The sequence below is a fragment of the Oncorhynchus mykiss genome, chromosome 3 (genome assembly GCF_057628025.1).
Source record: "Oncorhynchus mykiss isolate SJ-2025 chromosome 3, ASM5762802v1, whole genome shotgun sequence".
Taxonomy (NCBI): Eukaryota; Metazoa; Chordata; class Actinopteri; order Salmoniformes; family Salmonidae; genus Oncorhynchus; species Oncorhynchus mykiss.
The window spans coordinates 14,113,446-14,130,328 of NC_143024.1; the positions used below are offsets into that span (position 1 = coordinate 14,113,446).

At 42.8% G+C, this 16,883-nt stretch overlaps 1 protein-coding gene across 3 annotated transcripts; it reads right to left on the reverse strand.

The window, feature by feature from the left end:
• Positions 1 to 1,762: 1,762 nt before the first annotated feature.
• Positions 1,763 to 15,607, reverse strand: LOC110517891 (retinoic acid receptor RXR-beta-A). Of its 3 annotated transcripts, none has more exons than XM_090221361.1 (12): positions 15,280 to 15,607; positions 14,132 to 14,328; positions 13,745 to 13,889; positions 11,437 to 11,616; positions 10,833 to 10,856; positions 10,297 to 10,457; positions 9,795 to 9,924; positions 4,984 to 5,110; positions 4,594 to 4,635; positions 4,407 to 4,498; positions 4,201 to 4,306; positions 1,763 to 3,970 (listed from the first exon to the last, which is right to left on the reverse strand). In XM_090221361.1, the coding sequence occupies exons 2-12, from the start codon at positions 14,270 to 14,272 to the stop codon at positions 3,823 to 3,825; spliced, it is 1,296 nt and encodes a 431-aa protein (XP_090077487.1). In that variant the 5' UTR covers positions 14,273 to 14,328; positions 15,280 to 15,607; the 3' UTR covers positions 1,763 to 3,822. The 3 variants fall into 3 exon arrangements, 2 of the variants coding, with proteins under 2 accessions (XP_090077487.1, XP_090077494.1); XM_090221368.1 differs by having other exon boundaries at positions 10,297 to 10,454; positions 15,280 to 15,509; XR_016492073.1 differs by having other exon boundaries at positions 3,584 to 3,970; positions 4,945 to 5,110; positions 15,280 to 15,509.
• Between the last annotated feature and the right edge of the window lie 1,276 nt (positions 15,608 to 16,883).

The window sequence follows — 16,883 nt, forward strand, 5'->3', positions numbered from 1 at the left end:
CAAGGCTAACCAACAGAGAGGGTATGGGACAAGGCTAACCAACAGAGAGGGTATGGGACAAGGCTAACCAACAGAAGGGGTATGGGACAAGGCTAACCAACAGAGAGGGTATGGGACAAGGCTAACCAACAGAAGGGGTATGGGACAAGGCTAACCAACAGAGAGGGTATGGGACAAGGCTAACCAACAGAGAGGGTATGGAGGACAAGACTAACCAACAGAGAGGGTATAGGACAAGGCTAACCAACAGAGAGGGTATGGGACAAGGCTAACCAACAGGGAGGGTATGGGACAAGGCTAACCAACAGAGGGGGTATGGGACAAGACTAACCAACAGAAGGGGTATGGGACAAGGCTAACCAACAGAGAGGGTATGGGACAAGGCTAACCAACAGAGAGGGTATGGGACAAGGCTAACCAACAGAGAGGGTATGGAGGACAAGGCTAACCAACAGAGAGGGTATGGGACAAGGCTAACCAACAGAGAGGGTATGGGACAAGGCTAACCAACAGAGAGGGTATGGGACAAGGCTAACCAACAGAGAGGGTATGGGACAAGGCTAACCAACAGAGAGGGTATGGAGGACAAGGCTAACCAACAGAGAGGGTATGGGACAAGGCTAACCAACAGAGAGGGTATGGGACAAGGCTAACCAACAGAGAGGGTATGGGACAAGGCTAACCAACAGAGAGGGTATGGGACAAGGCTAACCGACAGAGAGGGTATGGAGGACAAGGCTAACCAACAGAGAGGGTATGGGACAAGGCTAACCAACAGAGAGGGTATGGGACAAGGCTAACCAACAGAGAGGGTATGGGACAAGGCTAACCAACAGAGAGGGTATGGGACAAGGCTAACCAACAGAGAGGGTATGGGACAAGGCTAACCGACAGAGAGGGTATGGAGGACAAGGCTAACCAACAGAGAGGGTATGGGACAAGGCTAACCAATAGAGAGGGTATGGGACAAGGCTAACCAACAGAGAGGGTATGGAGGACAAGGCTAACCAACAGAGAGGGTATGGAGGACAAGGCTAACCAACAGAGAGGGTATGGGACAAGGCTAACCAACAGAGAGGGTATGGGACAAGGCTAACCAACAGAGAGGGTATGGGACAAGGCTAACCAACAGAGAGGGTATGGGACAAGGCTAACCGACAGAGAGGGTATGGGACAAGGCTAACCAACAGAGAGGGTATGGAACAAGGCTAACCAACAGAGAGGGTATGGGACAAGGCTAACCGACAGAGAGGGCTAACCAACATAGAGAGTATGGGACAAGGCTAACCAACAGAGAGGGTATGGGACAAGGCTAACCAACAGAGAGGGTATGGGACAAGGCTAACCAACAGAGAGGGTATGGGACAAGGCTAACCAACAGAGAGGGTATGGGACAAGGCTAACCAACAGAGAGGGTATTGGACAAGGCTAACCAATAGAGAGGGTATGGGACAAGGCTAACCAACAGAGGGCTCTGAATCAGGACAGAAACAACCGCTGACAGTGTGTATGGGTTCCTCTGGTGGTGACTGACTAGTGCTGCAGCCCAACTATGTCAAAGCAAAACAAAAAAAACTTTCAACAATGTCAATGAGAAGGTGAGAATATTTGTGGAGGATTGATTGGTATAAAACCAATGTTAAAAAAAGTATATTTTGTTTATCTCAATGATGTTTATACTTGTCAATGCCACAGATCCCCCCCCATTTATTTTGTCTGTGAGAAGTTGATATCCAATACAAACCACAAAGAAACATTCAAATCGACAAGAAAAGTCCAACCTCTTTATTTTCAGTCCACATTACCCAAGCTGTAATTCACTGATCCACACGGATCACTAACCTGCTCCAGAGTTTACACAGGATCATCACACATACCAATACCCTTGTTCAGGTGTTCACACATGATCATCACACAAAACTCCTATTTGGTCTTGTTTAATGTGTCTATGTCCACAGGTGTTATGGATATTTAAACATGATAACGGTGTGTGTTTTGTAAGCAGAGAGGAGAGGATGAACAACTAGCTCAAAAAGGAAACAGGAAAAACTACTACTACAGAAAGCACAGAAAAATTCAAAAAGATGAGATTCAGCTGAATGTGTGAATCCTTGTTTATACCTGGTGCAAACCCCAGTACTTTGTCTTGATCTCCACATGGTAGTAAAATGGGTCTTGTATCTATCCACCAATTGCACTGTGACCAGACTTCCTGGTCCCTCCCTATATGCAAATGATTTGAGAGCTATTCTTTCAAAATAATACATATTTATTTTAAGACACATATTGATGCCATAAGACAAAGGTGCTAAATGTCAATATTTTAGAAGGTGTTATAATTGTGATTTAAATGGATTCACTGCCCATATGTCTACACGTGTACGATATCCAGACACAATGTGTGCCTGACTACCTTCGGGGGTGGTCAGGATGATCTGATCACAATGCCTTTTTTAAATCATCTACACCGGTCTGAAAATGTGGGCACAATCAGAATGTGGACATGATCAAGACAAAGGATACATGTTATAACCAGGTAGAAACAGTGCTTTAGGGAATCCAGTACAACCTAAGACATGATCTGCTCTATACAATTGGTGAACTAATAGCAAGGGCACATATCAATTATTACATCATTTGTCTGTCTCCTGATCTCATTATTCAAACCTATCAATATATAGTATTTTCCCTGAACAAATTTTGCACAGTACCTTACAATTGTTTCGATAAATGACATATTGGAGTATTCCCTTTCTAACAGACAATGATTGACTTTGTAAAACCCCCAGAACGGACAAGCTGTCAAGCAGAAAGAAAGCATATGTATTCATTTTTGTATTGCTACATTTACAACATTTCAGTTCGTTTTTTTATTTTTTTTTGTTGCATAATTCTTCCTGTTTGCAGTTTGGTGTATGGCTGCAATGAAGTATGGCAAATGTCTGTCGTATAGCACCAAAAGACTGTTTGCTGGCCAGACATTTGATGACTTGTATTGTATGGTGTAGAAATAGTACATAGCAAAAATGTGCAATGCAGCTCAATCTTTTTGCCTGCGAGGTGATTACATTTTACAAAACAGCAAAGAGAAACAATGCTAACAGCATATTACTAGACAAATAAAGCTGGTCAACACAGTCAGTACAAGTCTGCTCCGTGTTCCATTGTGATTCAACTACTCCTTCTGTATCCCAGGTTCTACGTGTTGCTTTCTGGTCATCTGAGAGGGATACAAAACCACTAGGAGCTGAAAGTCAGACATGTTACGCAGTGAGCGCTCGCTTGGTACAGTAATGTACTTGCCCAAGATTTGACAATAAAACATGTTTTTCAAGTTTTTTCAAAAAGATTTTGTTCCAATTACAAATAAAATAAAAAGGTAGAATGACAGTCTGGTTGCATCCAGGTTACCTTCATTTAAAAACAGGTTACGGGGGGAGATCACTTACCAGAATTGAACTTGATCATTTGGGGTTTGTCTAAAAAGCATTAACATAGTTATAGAAAAACAGAAACCCAGATTGTAGCTTCAATAAGCCAGAGTACAGGAACTAAAGGTTCCCATTCTTACAAAATACTTTACTTTTTATTTTTTAAATCTCAGTTATTCAAGAAGTTATATTAATATATAGCACCAGCCATCTTGGGGATGTATGTTCTGAAAGAGACAATGTGGTGGTGAACTAAATAGCATAACCCAGACAGCAGTGAGACAAAATGCTGAATTCCCCAAAGAACTAAAAGTGCAGTCCCACTCCAGCAAATTCCCAGACCCAAGCTATCTAACCCCGGCCACAGAACACCTCTCCTCTCCTACCACCTCTATGCCAACTGATGAGGTGCTTCAAGCATTTCCATGAGGAACGTGTCGATAGGGGTGTCACCAATCAGCTTGAAGAAGAACAGGTGCTCCAAACACTTCAAGCCAATAGAACGCAGTGCTGGCAGCCTGAGGAGGAGCTTAGCAAACCTGAGGGGGAGGGGTGAAGAGTGAGGGAATGAAATAACGGGACATTAATAAGCTACATGAATGCAACAGCAACACTCCTAGCTCTTACAGGGTCAGTTAGCAGCACAACCACGGGAGAGCAGATTAGTATGTATTGTTTTACACACAATACAAATGTATTTATCCAGGATGTACATGCCTTTTAGTGTATGAGATACTAGTACTAATTCATGTAGCACATGAATGCCTACCTTCCCTGCTGCTCGGGGTATTTCTGCTTGCAGTAGGCTTCCAGTGACGCATAGACCTTCTCTCTCAGGAGCTCCACCTCTCCGGTGTTGGACAGACCTTTAGCGTCTGAGGGAGGGATACAACAGTTATTAACAGTTATTAACCATGACAGTAAAGGTGCAGAGGTAACATTGTGTATGACGGACTAATGGGAACAATAGAGCACCTGGGTTGAAGAGGACGATGGCTCGGAGGCAGCCCAGCTCTGTCTTGTCCATCTGCATGTCTCTCATCTTACTGACCAGCTCAGTGAGAACCCTACAGGAGGCCGGAAAGAGAGGTGGAGAGAGTTGTCTACATAGATGTACACTTGGTGTGTGTGTGTGTGTGTGTGTGTGGGTGTAGGTTATTACCGGTCAAATATGGCTCCCACCTCAGCACTCTGCACACTCTCCCTGTGGGGGTCAATTACAGCGTGTTATCACATGATGATGATCACAGAATTGAATACAACACTGTTATTATATACTTCTATGGTAATTATGCTATTATTATATTGTACGTTTTCCCTATTAGTGGTTAATGTTATGGGAAGCTGATCCTAGGTCTGTACCTAGGGGTAACTTAGCCGCATACTGTGTGCCCAGCTGTCAAAGATGGCTGCCACCTCTGGACTGTGTGCCTACCTGTCAAAGATGGCCGCCACCTCTGGACTGTGTGCCTACCTGTCAAAGATGGCCGCCATCCCTGCACTGGGTGCCTACCTGTCAAAGATGGCCGCCACCCCTGCACTGTGTGCCTACCTGTCAAAGATGGCCGCCACCCCTGCACTGTGTGCGTTGTCCCGGTGTAGCTCATTGGCCAGCAGGACCCCGTCCTTCACAGCGATGGAGCGGTGTGAGAAGGAGGCGATCAGAAGTTCATTCCACCCTGACACACACAGGAGAAAAAGAGGGGAGAAGACGGAGAGGAGCAGAGAGGATCAGAGAAGGGAGGAGGAGAGACCTCATCAACAACCTCTGGGGCAGTTGCTACTGTGTCCAGCAGAGTCTATCATGTATCAAATGATAGACCATGGATTGCTTGTTGTTCACTTACTCTACATTAGTGGAGCTTCAAATTAGTGGATTCGGCTATTTCAACAGTTCTGCTACAATAGCCCTCTGATGAATCCCTGGTAAAAACATTTCTGCTACAATAGCCCCCTGACGAAGGACAGTAAAGACATTTCTGCTACAATAGCCCTCTGACGAAGGACAGTAGAGACATTTCTGCTACAATAGCCCCCTGACGAAGGACAGTAAAGACATTTCTGCTACAATAGCCCCCTGACAGTAAAGACATTTCTGCTACAATAGCCCTCTGACGAAGGACAGTAAAGACATTTCTGCTACAATAGCCCCCTGACAGTAAAGACATTTCTGCTACAATAGCCCCCTGACGAAGGACAGTAAAGACATTTCTGCTACAATAGCCCCCTGACAGTAAAGACATTTCTGCTACAATAGCCCCCTGACGAAGGACAGTAAAGACATTTCTGCTACAATAGCCCCCTGACGAAGGACAGTAAAGACATTTCTGCTACAATAGCCCCCTGACAGTAAAGACATTTCTGCTACAATAGCCCTCTGACGAAGGACAGTAGAGACATTTCTGCTACAATAGCCCCCTGACGTAAGACTGCATAGACATTTCTGCTACAATAGCCCCCTGACGAAGGACAGTAAAGACATTTCTGCTACAATAGCCCCCTGAGAGTAAAGACAATTCTGCTACAATAGCCCCGACGAAGGACAGTAAAGACATTTATGCTACAATAGCCCCCTGACGAAGGACAGTAAAGACATTTCTGCTACAATAGCCCCCTGACGAATCCCTGGTAAAGACATTTCTGCTACAATAGCCCCCTGACGAAGGACAGTAAAGACATTTCTGCTACAATAGCCCTCTGACAGTAAAGACATTTCTGCTACATTAGCCCCCTGACGAAGGACAGTAAAGACATTTCTGCTACAATAGCCCCCTGACAGTAAAGACATTTCTGCTACAATAGCCCCCTGACGAAGGACAGTAAAGACATTTCTGCTACAATAGCCCCCTGACAGTAAAGACATTTCTGCTACAATAGCCCTCTGACGAAGGACAGTAGAGACATTTCTGCTACAATAGCCCTCTGACAGTATAGACATTTCTGCTACAATAGCCCCCTGACGAAGGACTGTAAAGACATTTCTGCTACAATAGCCCCCTGACAGTAAAGATATTTCTGCTACAATAGCCCCCTGACGGTAAAGATATTTCTGCTACATTAGCCCCCTGACGAAGGACAGTATAGACATTTCTGCTACAATTGCCCTCTGACGAAGGACAGTAGAGACATTTCTGCTACAATAGCCCCCTGACGAAGGACAGTAAAGACATTTCTGCTACAATAGCCCCCTGACGAAGGACAGTAAAGACATTTCTGCTACAATAGCCCCCTGACAGTAAAGACATTTCTGCTACAATAGCCCTCTGACGAAGGACAGTAGAGACATTTCTGCTACAATAGCCCCCTGACGAAAGACTGCAAAGACATTTCTGCTACAATAGCCCCCTGAGAGTAAAGACATTTCTGCTACAATAGCCCCCTGACGAAGGACAGTAAAGACATTTATGCTACAATAGCCCCCTGACGAAGGACAGTAAAGACATTTCTACTACAATAGCCCTCTGACAGTAAAGACATTTCTGCTACAATAGCCCCCTGACGAATCCCTGGTAAAGACATTTCTGCTACAATAGCCCCCTGACATTAAAGACATTTCTGCTACAATAGCCCCCTGACAGTAAAGACATTTCTGCTACAATAGCCCCCTGACAGTAAAGACATTTCTGCTACAATAGCCCCCTGACAGTAAAGACATTTCTGCTACAATAGCCCCCTGACAGTAAAGACATTTCTGCTACAATAGCCCCCTGACAGTAAAGACATTTCTGCTACAATAGCCCTCTGACGAAGGACAGTAAAGACATTTCTGCTACAATAGCCCCCTGACAGTAAAGACATTTCTGCTTCAATAGCACCCTGACGAAGGATGGATAAAGCACAAGAATAAAGCAGACAATTAGCGGCTGCAGGCTGCTCTTTATTTTATTTTGTTATTTAAATAATATATATATATATATATATATACAGTACCAGTCAAAAGTTTGGACACACCGACTCATTTAAGGGATTTTCTTTAGTTTGACTATTTTCTACATTGTAGAATAAGAGTGAAGACATCAAAACTATGAAATAACATATGGAATCATGTAGTAACACAAAAAAAGTGTTAAATCAAAATATATTTTATATTTGAGATCTTCAAAGAAGCTACAATTTCCATTGATGATCGCTTTGCACACGCTTGACATTCTCTCAACCAGCTTCATGAGGTAGTCACCTGGAATGTATTTCACAGCTGTGCCTTGTTAAACGTACATTTGTGGAATTTCTTTCCTTCTTAATGCGTTTGAGCCAATCAGTTGTGTTGTGACAAGGTATGGGTGGTATACAGAAGATAGCCCTATTTGGTAAAAGACAAGAAGGCAAGAACAGCTCAAATAAGCAAAGAGAAACGACAGTCTATAATTACTTTAAGAAATGCAGGTCAGTCAATCCTGACAATTTCAATAACTTTTAAAGTGCAGTCACAAAAACCAAGCACTTTGATGAAACTGGCTCACCACCGCAGGAAAGGAAGACCCAGAGTTAACTCTAATGAACTTCTCTTCTGCAGCCGAGGTAACTGCGCCTCAGATGGCAGCCCAAATAAATGCTTCACAGAGTTCAAGTAACAGACATCTCAACATGGTCAAATTGCTGCAAAGAAACCATTACTAAAGTACACCAACAAGAAGAAGAGTCTTACTTGGGCCAATAAACACGAGCAATGGATATTAGACTGGTGGAAATGTCCTTTGGTCTGAGGAGTACAAATGTTTGATTCCAACCGCCGTGTCTGTGAAATGCTGGGTAAGTGAACGTATGATCTCTGCATGTGTGAAGCATAGAGGAGGTGGTGTGATGGTGCTTTGCTGGTGACACCGTCTGATTTATTTAGAATTCAAGGCACTCTTAACCAGCATGGCTACCACAGCATTCTGCAGGGATACTCCATCCCATTTGGTTTGCGCTTAGTTGGACTATCAACCCCTCTTTGCATTGTGTGCCCCCCATAACCCCCTGCTGCTACTCTCTGTTTATCATATATGCATAGTCACTTTAACTATATACATTAATGTACATACTACCTCATTTGGGCCAACCAACCAGTGCTCCCGCACATTGGCTAACCGGGCTATCTGCATTGTGTCCCACCCACCACCCACCCACCTCTCTTTTACGCTACTGCTACTCTCTGTTCATCATATATGCAGTCACTTTAACCATATCTACATGTACATACTACCTCAATCAGCCCGACTAACCGGTGTCTGTATGTAGCCTCGCTACTTTTATAGCCTCGCTACTGTATATAGCCTGTCTTTTCACTATTGTTTTATTTCTTTACCAACCCATTGTTCACCTAATACATTTTTTGCACTATTGGTTAGAGCCTGTAAGTAAGCATTTCACTGTAAGGTCTACCTAAACCTGTTGTATTCAGCGCACATGACAAATAAACTTTGATTTGAACACACCTCCAGGCTGTGTAAAGGCTATTTGACCAAGAAGGAGAGTGGTTGAGTGCTGCATCAGATGACCTGGCCTCCACAATCACCTGACCTCAGCTCAATTGAGATGGTTTGGAATAAGTTGGACCGCAGAGGAAAAGCAGCCAACAAATGCTCAGCATATGTGGGAACTCCTTCAAGACTGTTGGAAAAGCATTTCAGGTGAAGTTGGTTGAGAGAATGCCATGAGTGTGCAAAGCTTTCATCAAGGCCAAGGGTGGCTACTTTGAAGAATCTAAAATATAAAACATTTTGATTTGTTTAACACTTTTTTTGGTTACTACACGATTCCATGTGTTATTTCGTAGTTGTGTCTTCACTGTTATTCTACAATGTAGAAAAATAGTTGAAATAAAGAAAAACCCTTGAACGACTAGGTGTCTGAAAACTTTTGACTGGTACAGTATATATTAAAACACACCCCCTCCCACAGAGTTGGGTACTAAACCATTTTTTTTATGTTACTTATTATTTTAAATATTCCAAAAATAATTAAGGGGCCATCTCTTTTCGCCTCTTCACTGTTGACGTAGAGACTGGTGTTTTGCAGGTATTATTTAATGAAGCTGCCAGTTGAGGATTGAGGTGTCTGTTTCTCAAACTAGACACTCTAATGTACTTGTCTTGTATTATAATAGCAGGATATATGGTCTTGTTTTATAATAGCAGGATATATGTGCATGTAATACAATTGATAGTGGTTAGGAATAATCTCACAATAGGCGCAGCTCCTTCTCTATGATCAGTCGTTTTGGGCTCCTCACTGGTAGATACATGTACACTATCATACGCACTACTCTGGTTGCCTCTTGAATGAATACGGGAACAGAAAATCACTTGTAAACTCTATTCTTTGAGACAGTGCATATCACATCCAGCCTCCTGGTGTCTCCCTCCCTCCAGACAATGGTACCTGCACGCAGGAGGATGACCTGGTCGTCCAGGGGCAGCTCAGAGAAGTGGGGGATCCTCTTGGCCCACTCCACCAACGCAAACAGCTGCTTGTCTGCAGTCTGGCAGATGTTTGTCACCGCATCATGGGGCTAAAACACAAAAAAGATACAAAAATCCGATAAAATGCAATAACAGACCCTAAAAGCCAATGCTGAAGCTAGAAATAATGCAATAATCAGTAGTAGGAAAGAAAACACTTTAAAACGCCATGCTAAAGAGACAGCAGTTTATCTAACGTCTTTAAAGAATATTCATCCCAAGAGCTGAGTAGTAGGCTATGAATCAGAGGCAGATAACTCCTTTTACTGACACAGCAACATTTCCGGAAACTTTCCCGGGTGGAGGACTCCCTGAGTTAGGAATAAACACAGAAGAACTCCTCCAACCGGGATTTCCGGAAAATATGGGAATTTTGCAACCCTATTACTGATCCAGTCAACAGTATAGCCCTGTATACTCACAGAGCTACCAGCGGAGCCTGTATCAGAGTGGAGCTCCGCCCTCTGCTCCACGGACGTCTCTGCCTCCAAGATCTTCTCCACGGGCATCTCCTCGTTCACAGCACTGCTGCACTCCAGTCCCTCCTCTCGCTCCCTGATCCTCTGACGCTCCTCCTGGACTGCTGCACCCCGCCATGCATCCAACCACACCACAGAGCCAGGAGGGGAGAGGGAGAGACAGGAGACAGGAAGAGGGGTGTGGGTTAATAGGAGAGAGGGGCGGGATGGAGTCACAAGGTTAAAAAAGACAAAGTGACAGAAGAAAGGAAAGGAGGAAGTTGTGCCCATCTTAACTCCTGTTAGGCTTCATCCAAACAGGGTGAAAGGTCAAATTGGTATACTTTCATATAACAATGCATTCATTTCTTAGCCAATGTGTTGTGAGAATTAGCCTACCAGTGTGTGCCAAGCATTTGCTATTTAATTGCACTCTCTCAATACCACATCCAATCATATAATTTATCATCTCTCCATTCTCCCAATGTCTTTATCCTTACATTTCTGACGTTCATCTTGGACCACTATAGAAAGAGGGAGAGAAAGAATAGGGGGAAAGAAAAGGAAGAGAGGGGTTAGTTATATGAACCTACGCTCTCCCCCTGTTTTGTTAATGACTTTGAAAACAACGTACCATCCCCCCACACAATATGATCAAATAGAAGTTATCGTCAAAGGTTTTACTGGGCTAGGTCTACATTCAACACAATTCAATCATTTCATCAAATGATTCTGGCCTTTGAACTAGACCATTTTACAACGGCCTACGTCACAAATCAATTTAAAATGTAATTCATTAAAGAAAATGTAGTCAAGTTTGAGATTCTGCAGATATAAAAAAACACATTTCTCAATCGCTCCCTCCAATTTTTTTCATGTTGCCCTTTCAAAAGCACTCCTACAAACTCTCAAAGTTGAAAAATATGGATGGCCCAAAACCATTAGGCTCTGCTCCAAATGTTCAGTCCCTCCCTTCCCTCTTCATGATAATAGCCAGACGTTCAGTCCTTCTCTACCTTCCCTCTTCATGATTATAGCCAGACGTTCAGTCCTTCTCTACTGTCCCTCTTCATGATAATAGCCAGACGTTCAGTCCTTCCTTACCTTCCCTCTTCATGCCCATAGCCAGACACTTCTGGTAGCGACAGTACTGGCAGCGATTGCGCTGGCGCTTGTCCACCAGGCATTCTTTGTTATCCCTGCAGGTGTAGCTCAGGTCCTTGCGCACTGTGCGTTTGAAGAAGCCCTTGCAACCTTCACAGCTGTACACACCATAGTGCTTACCTGCGGGAAGGGGGAGACTTGTCACACCAACATTTTAAAAACGATACGACACCAGGCCAGCTAAAAAAAAAGTTTTTTTTTTTTTTAAATCACAGACACACATTCATACATGAATAAACTCATAAAAGCAGTACCGCAGTGAACACATTTAAAATGAAAAAATAAAAAGATATTCAATCAGTGACCTAGAATCCTGTTCGCCCCATCCCCCAGACGCTTGTTCCCGTTTTCTAAGAATTCACACTTCTACTCAATACAACACATTAAATGTAGCGTCACACTGATCACTGTATAATAGAACACTGCATAGAATGTCTGATTTGCTAAGTTGTGCAAAGGCCTACCTGTGATTTGTCTGGAGGAATATACATCAGTGGAGGCTGCTGAAGGGAGGACGGCTCATAATAATGACTGGAACTGTGCAAATGGAATGGCATCAAACACATAGAAACCATGTGTTAGATACCATTCTGCTCCAGCCATTACCACGAGCCCGTCCTTCTCAATAAGGTGCTACCAACCTCCAGTGATATACTGTACATGCATAATGACCTGCGAGTCATTGTCTCAGTAAGAGGAAAACACAGCATGAAACCTTAACTCTTCAGTTAACAGGCACAAACACACACACTGCTGTCTCCCACAAACACACACTGCTGTCTCCCACAAACACACACTGCTCCCAACTTTTAAAAACATCCGGCACCAAACACAATTTCAGGAGTACCAGAAAGAAATAGATTTGTTGATATAGTTTAGTCTTCCATCAGGCCAACAGTATATGAATCCTACCTTTTGAATCACATCTCATGAGTAGCAGACCCTTTTCCTTTCTTCCTGTTCCAATCAAAATTGTCCTAAACCTACTGCCAAGGTACCAGGTTGTTAGCTAGCTAGGTAACATGACTGAACATTGTTTGTTATCAAAATTGTTTGTTAGTTTAAAATGGCTCACAATTCATTTATTTGTATTATATAAAATGTGCGCAAAAGGCATCTCTGGTAATATGGGACTTATTTTAGAGACAAGACGTTTTTTTGCTGTAAAGCAGCAAGGATGCCTGTCGCCAAGCGGTCCTCCATTTTCCCTCTCTGACACTCAGCGGCTGCATGACCGTGAACTTGAAGTCTACTCAGACTGGTCTGTGCTCTTGGTTATAACAGGCGATGAAATGATACAATACATCAACATTGCTCGCTGCTCCAATGTAAGAAATCTAACAACAGAAGACTCGTCAGGGTCTGGGTCTGCTTCCCCGCTCGCCATCATGGCTAAATTATATTTGACGGCGGAATAGACGCACATTAAGAATGGACGGAGAGAAGCAGGTGAGTGAGGGGCGGGCAGGTAGGGAAAGCTAAGAGAAGCAGGTGAGTGAGGGGCGGGCAGGTAGGGAAAGCTAAGAGAAGCAGGTGAGTGAGGGGCGGGCAGGTAGGGAAAGGTAAGAGAAGCAGGTGAGTGAGGGGCGGGCAGGTAGGGAAAGCTAAGAGAAGCAGGTGAGTGAGGGGCGGGCAGGTAGGGAAAGCTAAGAGAAGCAGGTGAGTGAGGGGTGGGCAGGTAGGGAAAGCTAAGAGAAGCAGGTGAGTGAGGGGCGGGCAGGTAGGGAAAGCTAAGAGAAGCAGTATGCGCAGGCCACAGCTGCCACACGTGACCTGCGCATACAAGAGACTATTTATAAAATTCAACTGAATTTATAAACAAAACTGACTTTATAAACATTTAATAACAGGCACGTTCTTTAGAGGGCTGAAAAAGTCAGTAGTATCATATGAAACAGTACTACGGTATTCTAAGTATCATGATGTTTTGGTAGCGTGATATTACCGTGGTACCGGTATACACTATGTAGGAATGAGGACAGATTTCGTTTTTTGATGAGCAGTTACGCAGAGCTTCACTAATTAATGAATCTGCAGCGTTTCAAGTGCCTTTATTGTTTATATAGTGACATAGAATCAAACAGGCCAGTAAAGAACATTGGTTAGACTGATGGGGAGAGGTCAGGACACACAGCTGAAGACAGCTGACAAAAAGGATTATCCTCTCTGAAATTGCCAGGGATTTAAAATAAGTCCCCGGCCCGACGTTTCACCTCTACTAACCCTGCTCTTAGTGCACAGCACTCACCAGAGGAGCGGTCTCCACAGATGGCACACATGCGTTTCTGGGAGAGCATTATCCCAGGGCTGTGTGCAGACATAGGCCTCAAGCCAAACGGGGGTTTGACATCATCCGAGCTGCTGATTGAGTGCATCCCCATTGTAGAGTTGATCTGTGCACAAACAAAAAGTGGAAAAAAAACCAAAATATAACAATGCTGTTATCATGACTGATTAAAAAAAATAAACATCTAGGCTACGTAGGCTAGCCTAAATGTCAGCCTTTCTGTGCGCAGCAACAAACTTCAGCACTCGTCTGAGCTTGGAAATAATGCAAGAGAATAAACGCATACAGAGTAGGATCATTTAAATGCAAAGATGAAAGCAAAACAAGGACCCTGGGTGTGTTTCTCACCTGGCTACTGCTAATAGGCCCATAACCCATGGAGGGTGCCACACCAGGGGAGCCCAGTGAGGGGCTGATGACTGAGAAAGGCGAGCCAAAGGTGCTGGTGGGACTGTTGGAGGCTGAACTGGTGGGCTGATGCGATGACATGGCTATTGAGCTACCCAGCGGAGAGGAGGATGTTGAGTTGTCTGAAGGACAATAATCTGTTGGGGTTGAAGGTTACATTATCACAATTGATAACTATTTTTCAAGACTAGCTACATCATCATGTAGCCAGCGAAATGTATTCACATAAATGCCACTTGTAGGCCCCTAGCTACTTAGACAGCTGAAGATATTCAGCTGATTGTAAGACATTCAGTATTCTCACTGGTAATTATTTGATCTAACAACTTACTTACCAGTAGCTAGCTAGTTAGGTTGTCCCTGCTAGCTAGTTAGGTTGTTCCTACTAACTAACTAGGTAACGTTAAACTGTTTAATTAAAACTAGAAAAGCCTAAATAACTGACATGTTAGCTTACTAGCTACCATGGAATGGGGTATGCCCGGTACTGTAATAATGATAAATACTCCTTAATCGTATCAACTGACCTTAGATTTGACAGGCCTTCCTCCACATTACTAACGTTAGTTACTAGCTAGCTAAAATAAAACAAATGTCGTAGCTAGCTATGTTCGGTAGTTGGCTAACGAGTTGCCTCGCTAGGTAGTTCAATTTAAGACGGTCAGTTGACTTTAGCTAGCTAAACATTTTTATAAACACTGGTGTCATCCAAGTGGGCAAATGAGAGATCACTTTAATCCAGCGTTGGCAATGATAAAAAAGCTAACATGTACTTCTGGCTAACGTTAGAAAGCAATGGCAAATTAGACCAGACGTTAGCTAACTTTAGTTAGCACGTAGCTACTGTATGTAAACTAAACAAATGTATACGATGATTGTAAGCAATTAAATATCACAGCAAGCATCAACCGTTTAAAAACTCACACCATGTTTCGCTAGATAATTTGCCGGCTAGCTAGCTGTTTCAAAATCATTGGTAGTAGCTAGCCAGCGAGCTAACGTTAGCTGTCTAGTTAACTAATGCTAATGTTGGCCTCAAAAAAATATAAATTCGCGAGTTACAATTGGGGGGAACGCAATATACTCACTAGAAACACCTTCGGCACATCGTTGTAGGTTACATAACTATTTCTAGTTGCATATTATTTGCGAAATCCAAGAGACGGACCAAATGCGAGGTAATAGGCCTACACTCAAACCCCGTTTACTTGATGCTGTTGTTGTTTACACGGAAAGGAAGCCATGTTGGCTCAATGCCAGTGACAGTGTCTTTAGAGCCACAATGTCTCTGGGCAGAACAGTTGCAACATTCACCAGTGGTAGGACTAACGTTTCAATTTCCCTCTATATACTGTACCTAATATATTAAGGAAAATCAACAGATTCACAAATTAAACAACATTACATTTTACAAGTGTAACTATACTACTAGCCTACTATGAATATATGTATATCAATGTAGACTACATCGATTGTGGACCTCAATTTGGGATATTTATCAGCTGATAATGAAAGATTATTCTGCAAAAGCCTCTTCCTAATACATTTCATGGTTGAATAATGGTGGTGGTTTGACAGGAGGACAGCTGGTTAAACTACATTTGACACATGCCTGAAAGACATTTAGACTGCTTTATTTCACAATGATTCTTAATCTCAAATATGTTTAGGGTTAAATAATCCTTTAAAAAAAAGTAGAAAACATGCAACCAATATGTCTCAGTGTCTGTTTGTTTATTCACTTTTCTCATCATGTGATTATTTTGAGAGGAAATGCAAATTGTATATTTTGGTGTAGCCTATGCAAATCTAGGAAGTTGAGCCTACTGTATATGCAAAGTTGGGTAAGCAGCCTCGGGAGATGATAGAGGTTCAGTTAAGTCTTCTATTTTCTACTTTATTTGCTCGTTTTTTCCTGGTGGTTGTGTGCTTTATTAATTCTGATTTAGATTTTAAATTTGAGACATGTAACATGGGAATCATTCTCACATACAGCACCAGTCAAAAGTTTGAACACACCTACTCATTCCAGGGTTTTTCTTTATTTTTACTATTTTATACATTGTAGAATAATAGTGAAGACATCAAAGTATGAAATAATACATATGGAATCATGTAATAACCAACAAAGTGTTAAACAAATCAAAATATGTTTTATATTTAAGATTCAAAGTACAGCTCTACACACTCTTTTGCATTCTCTCAACCAGCTTCATGAGGTAATCACCTTGAATGCTTTTCAATTAACAGGTGTGCCTTGTTAAAAGTACATTTGTGGAATTTATTTCCTTCTTAATGTGTTTGAGCCAATCAGTTGTGTTGTGACAAGGTAGGGATGGTATACAGAAGATAGCCCTATTTGGTATAAGACCAAGTCCATATTATGGCAAGAACATGAAGATCAGTCAATGTGGAAAATTTAAAGAACGTTGACAGTGCAGTCGCAAAAACCATCAAGCACTATGATGAAACTGTCTCTCATGAGGACCACCACAGGAAAGAAAGACCCAGAGTTTATTAGAGTTACCTGCTTCAGAAAATGCAGCCCAAATAAATTCTTCACAGAGTTCAAGTAATACACATCTCAACATCAACTGTTCAGAGGAGACTGCTTGAATTAGGCTTTAATGGTTGACTTGCTGCAAAGAAACCACTACAAAAGGACACCAATAATAAGAAGAGACTTGCTTGG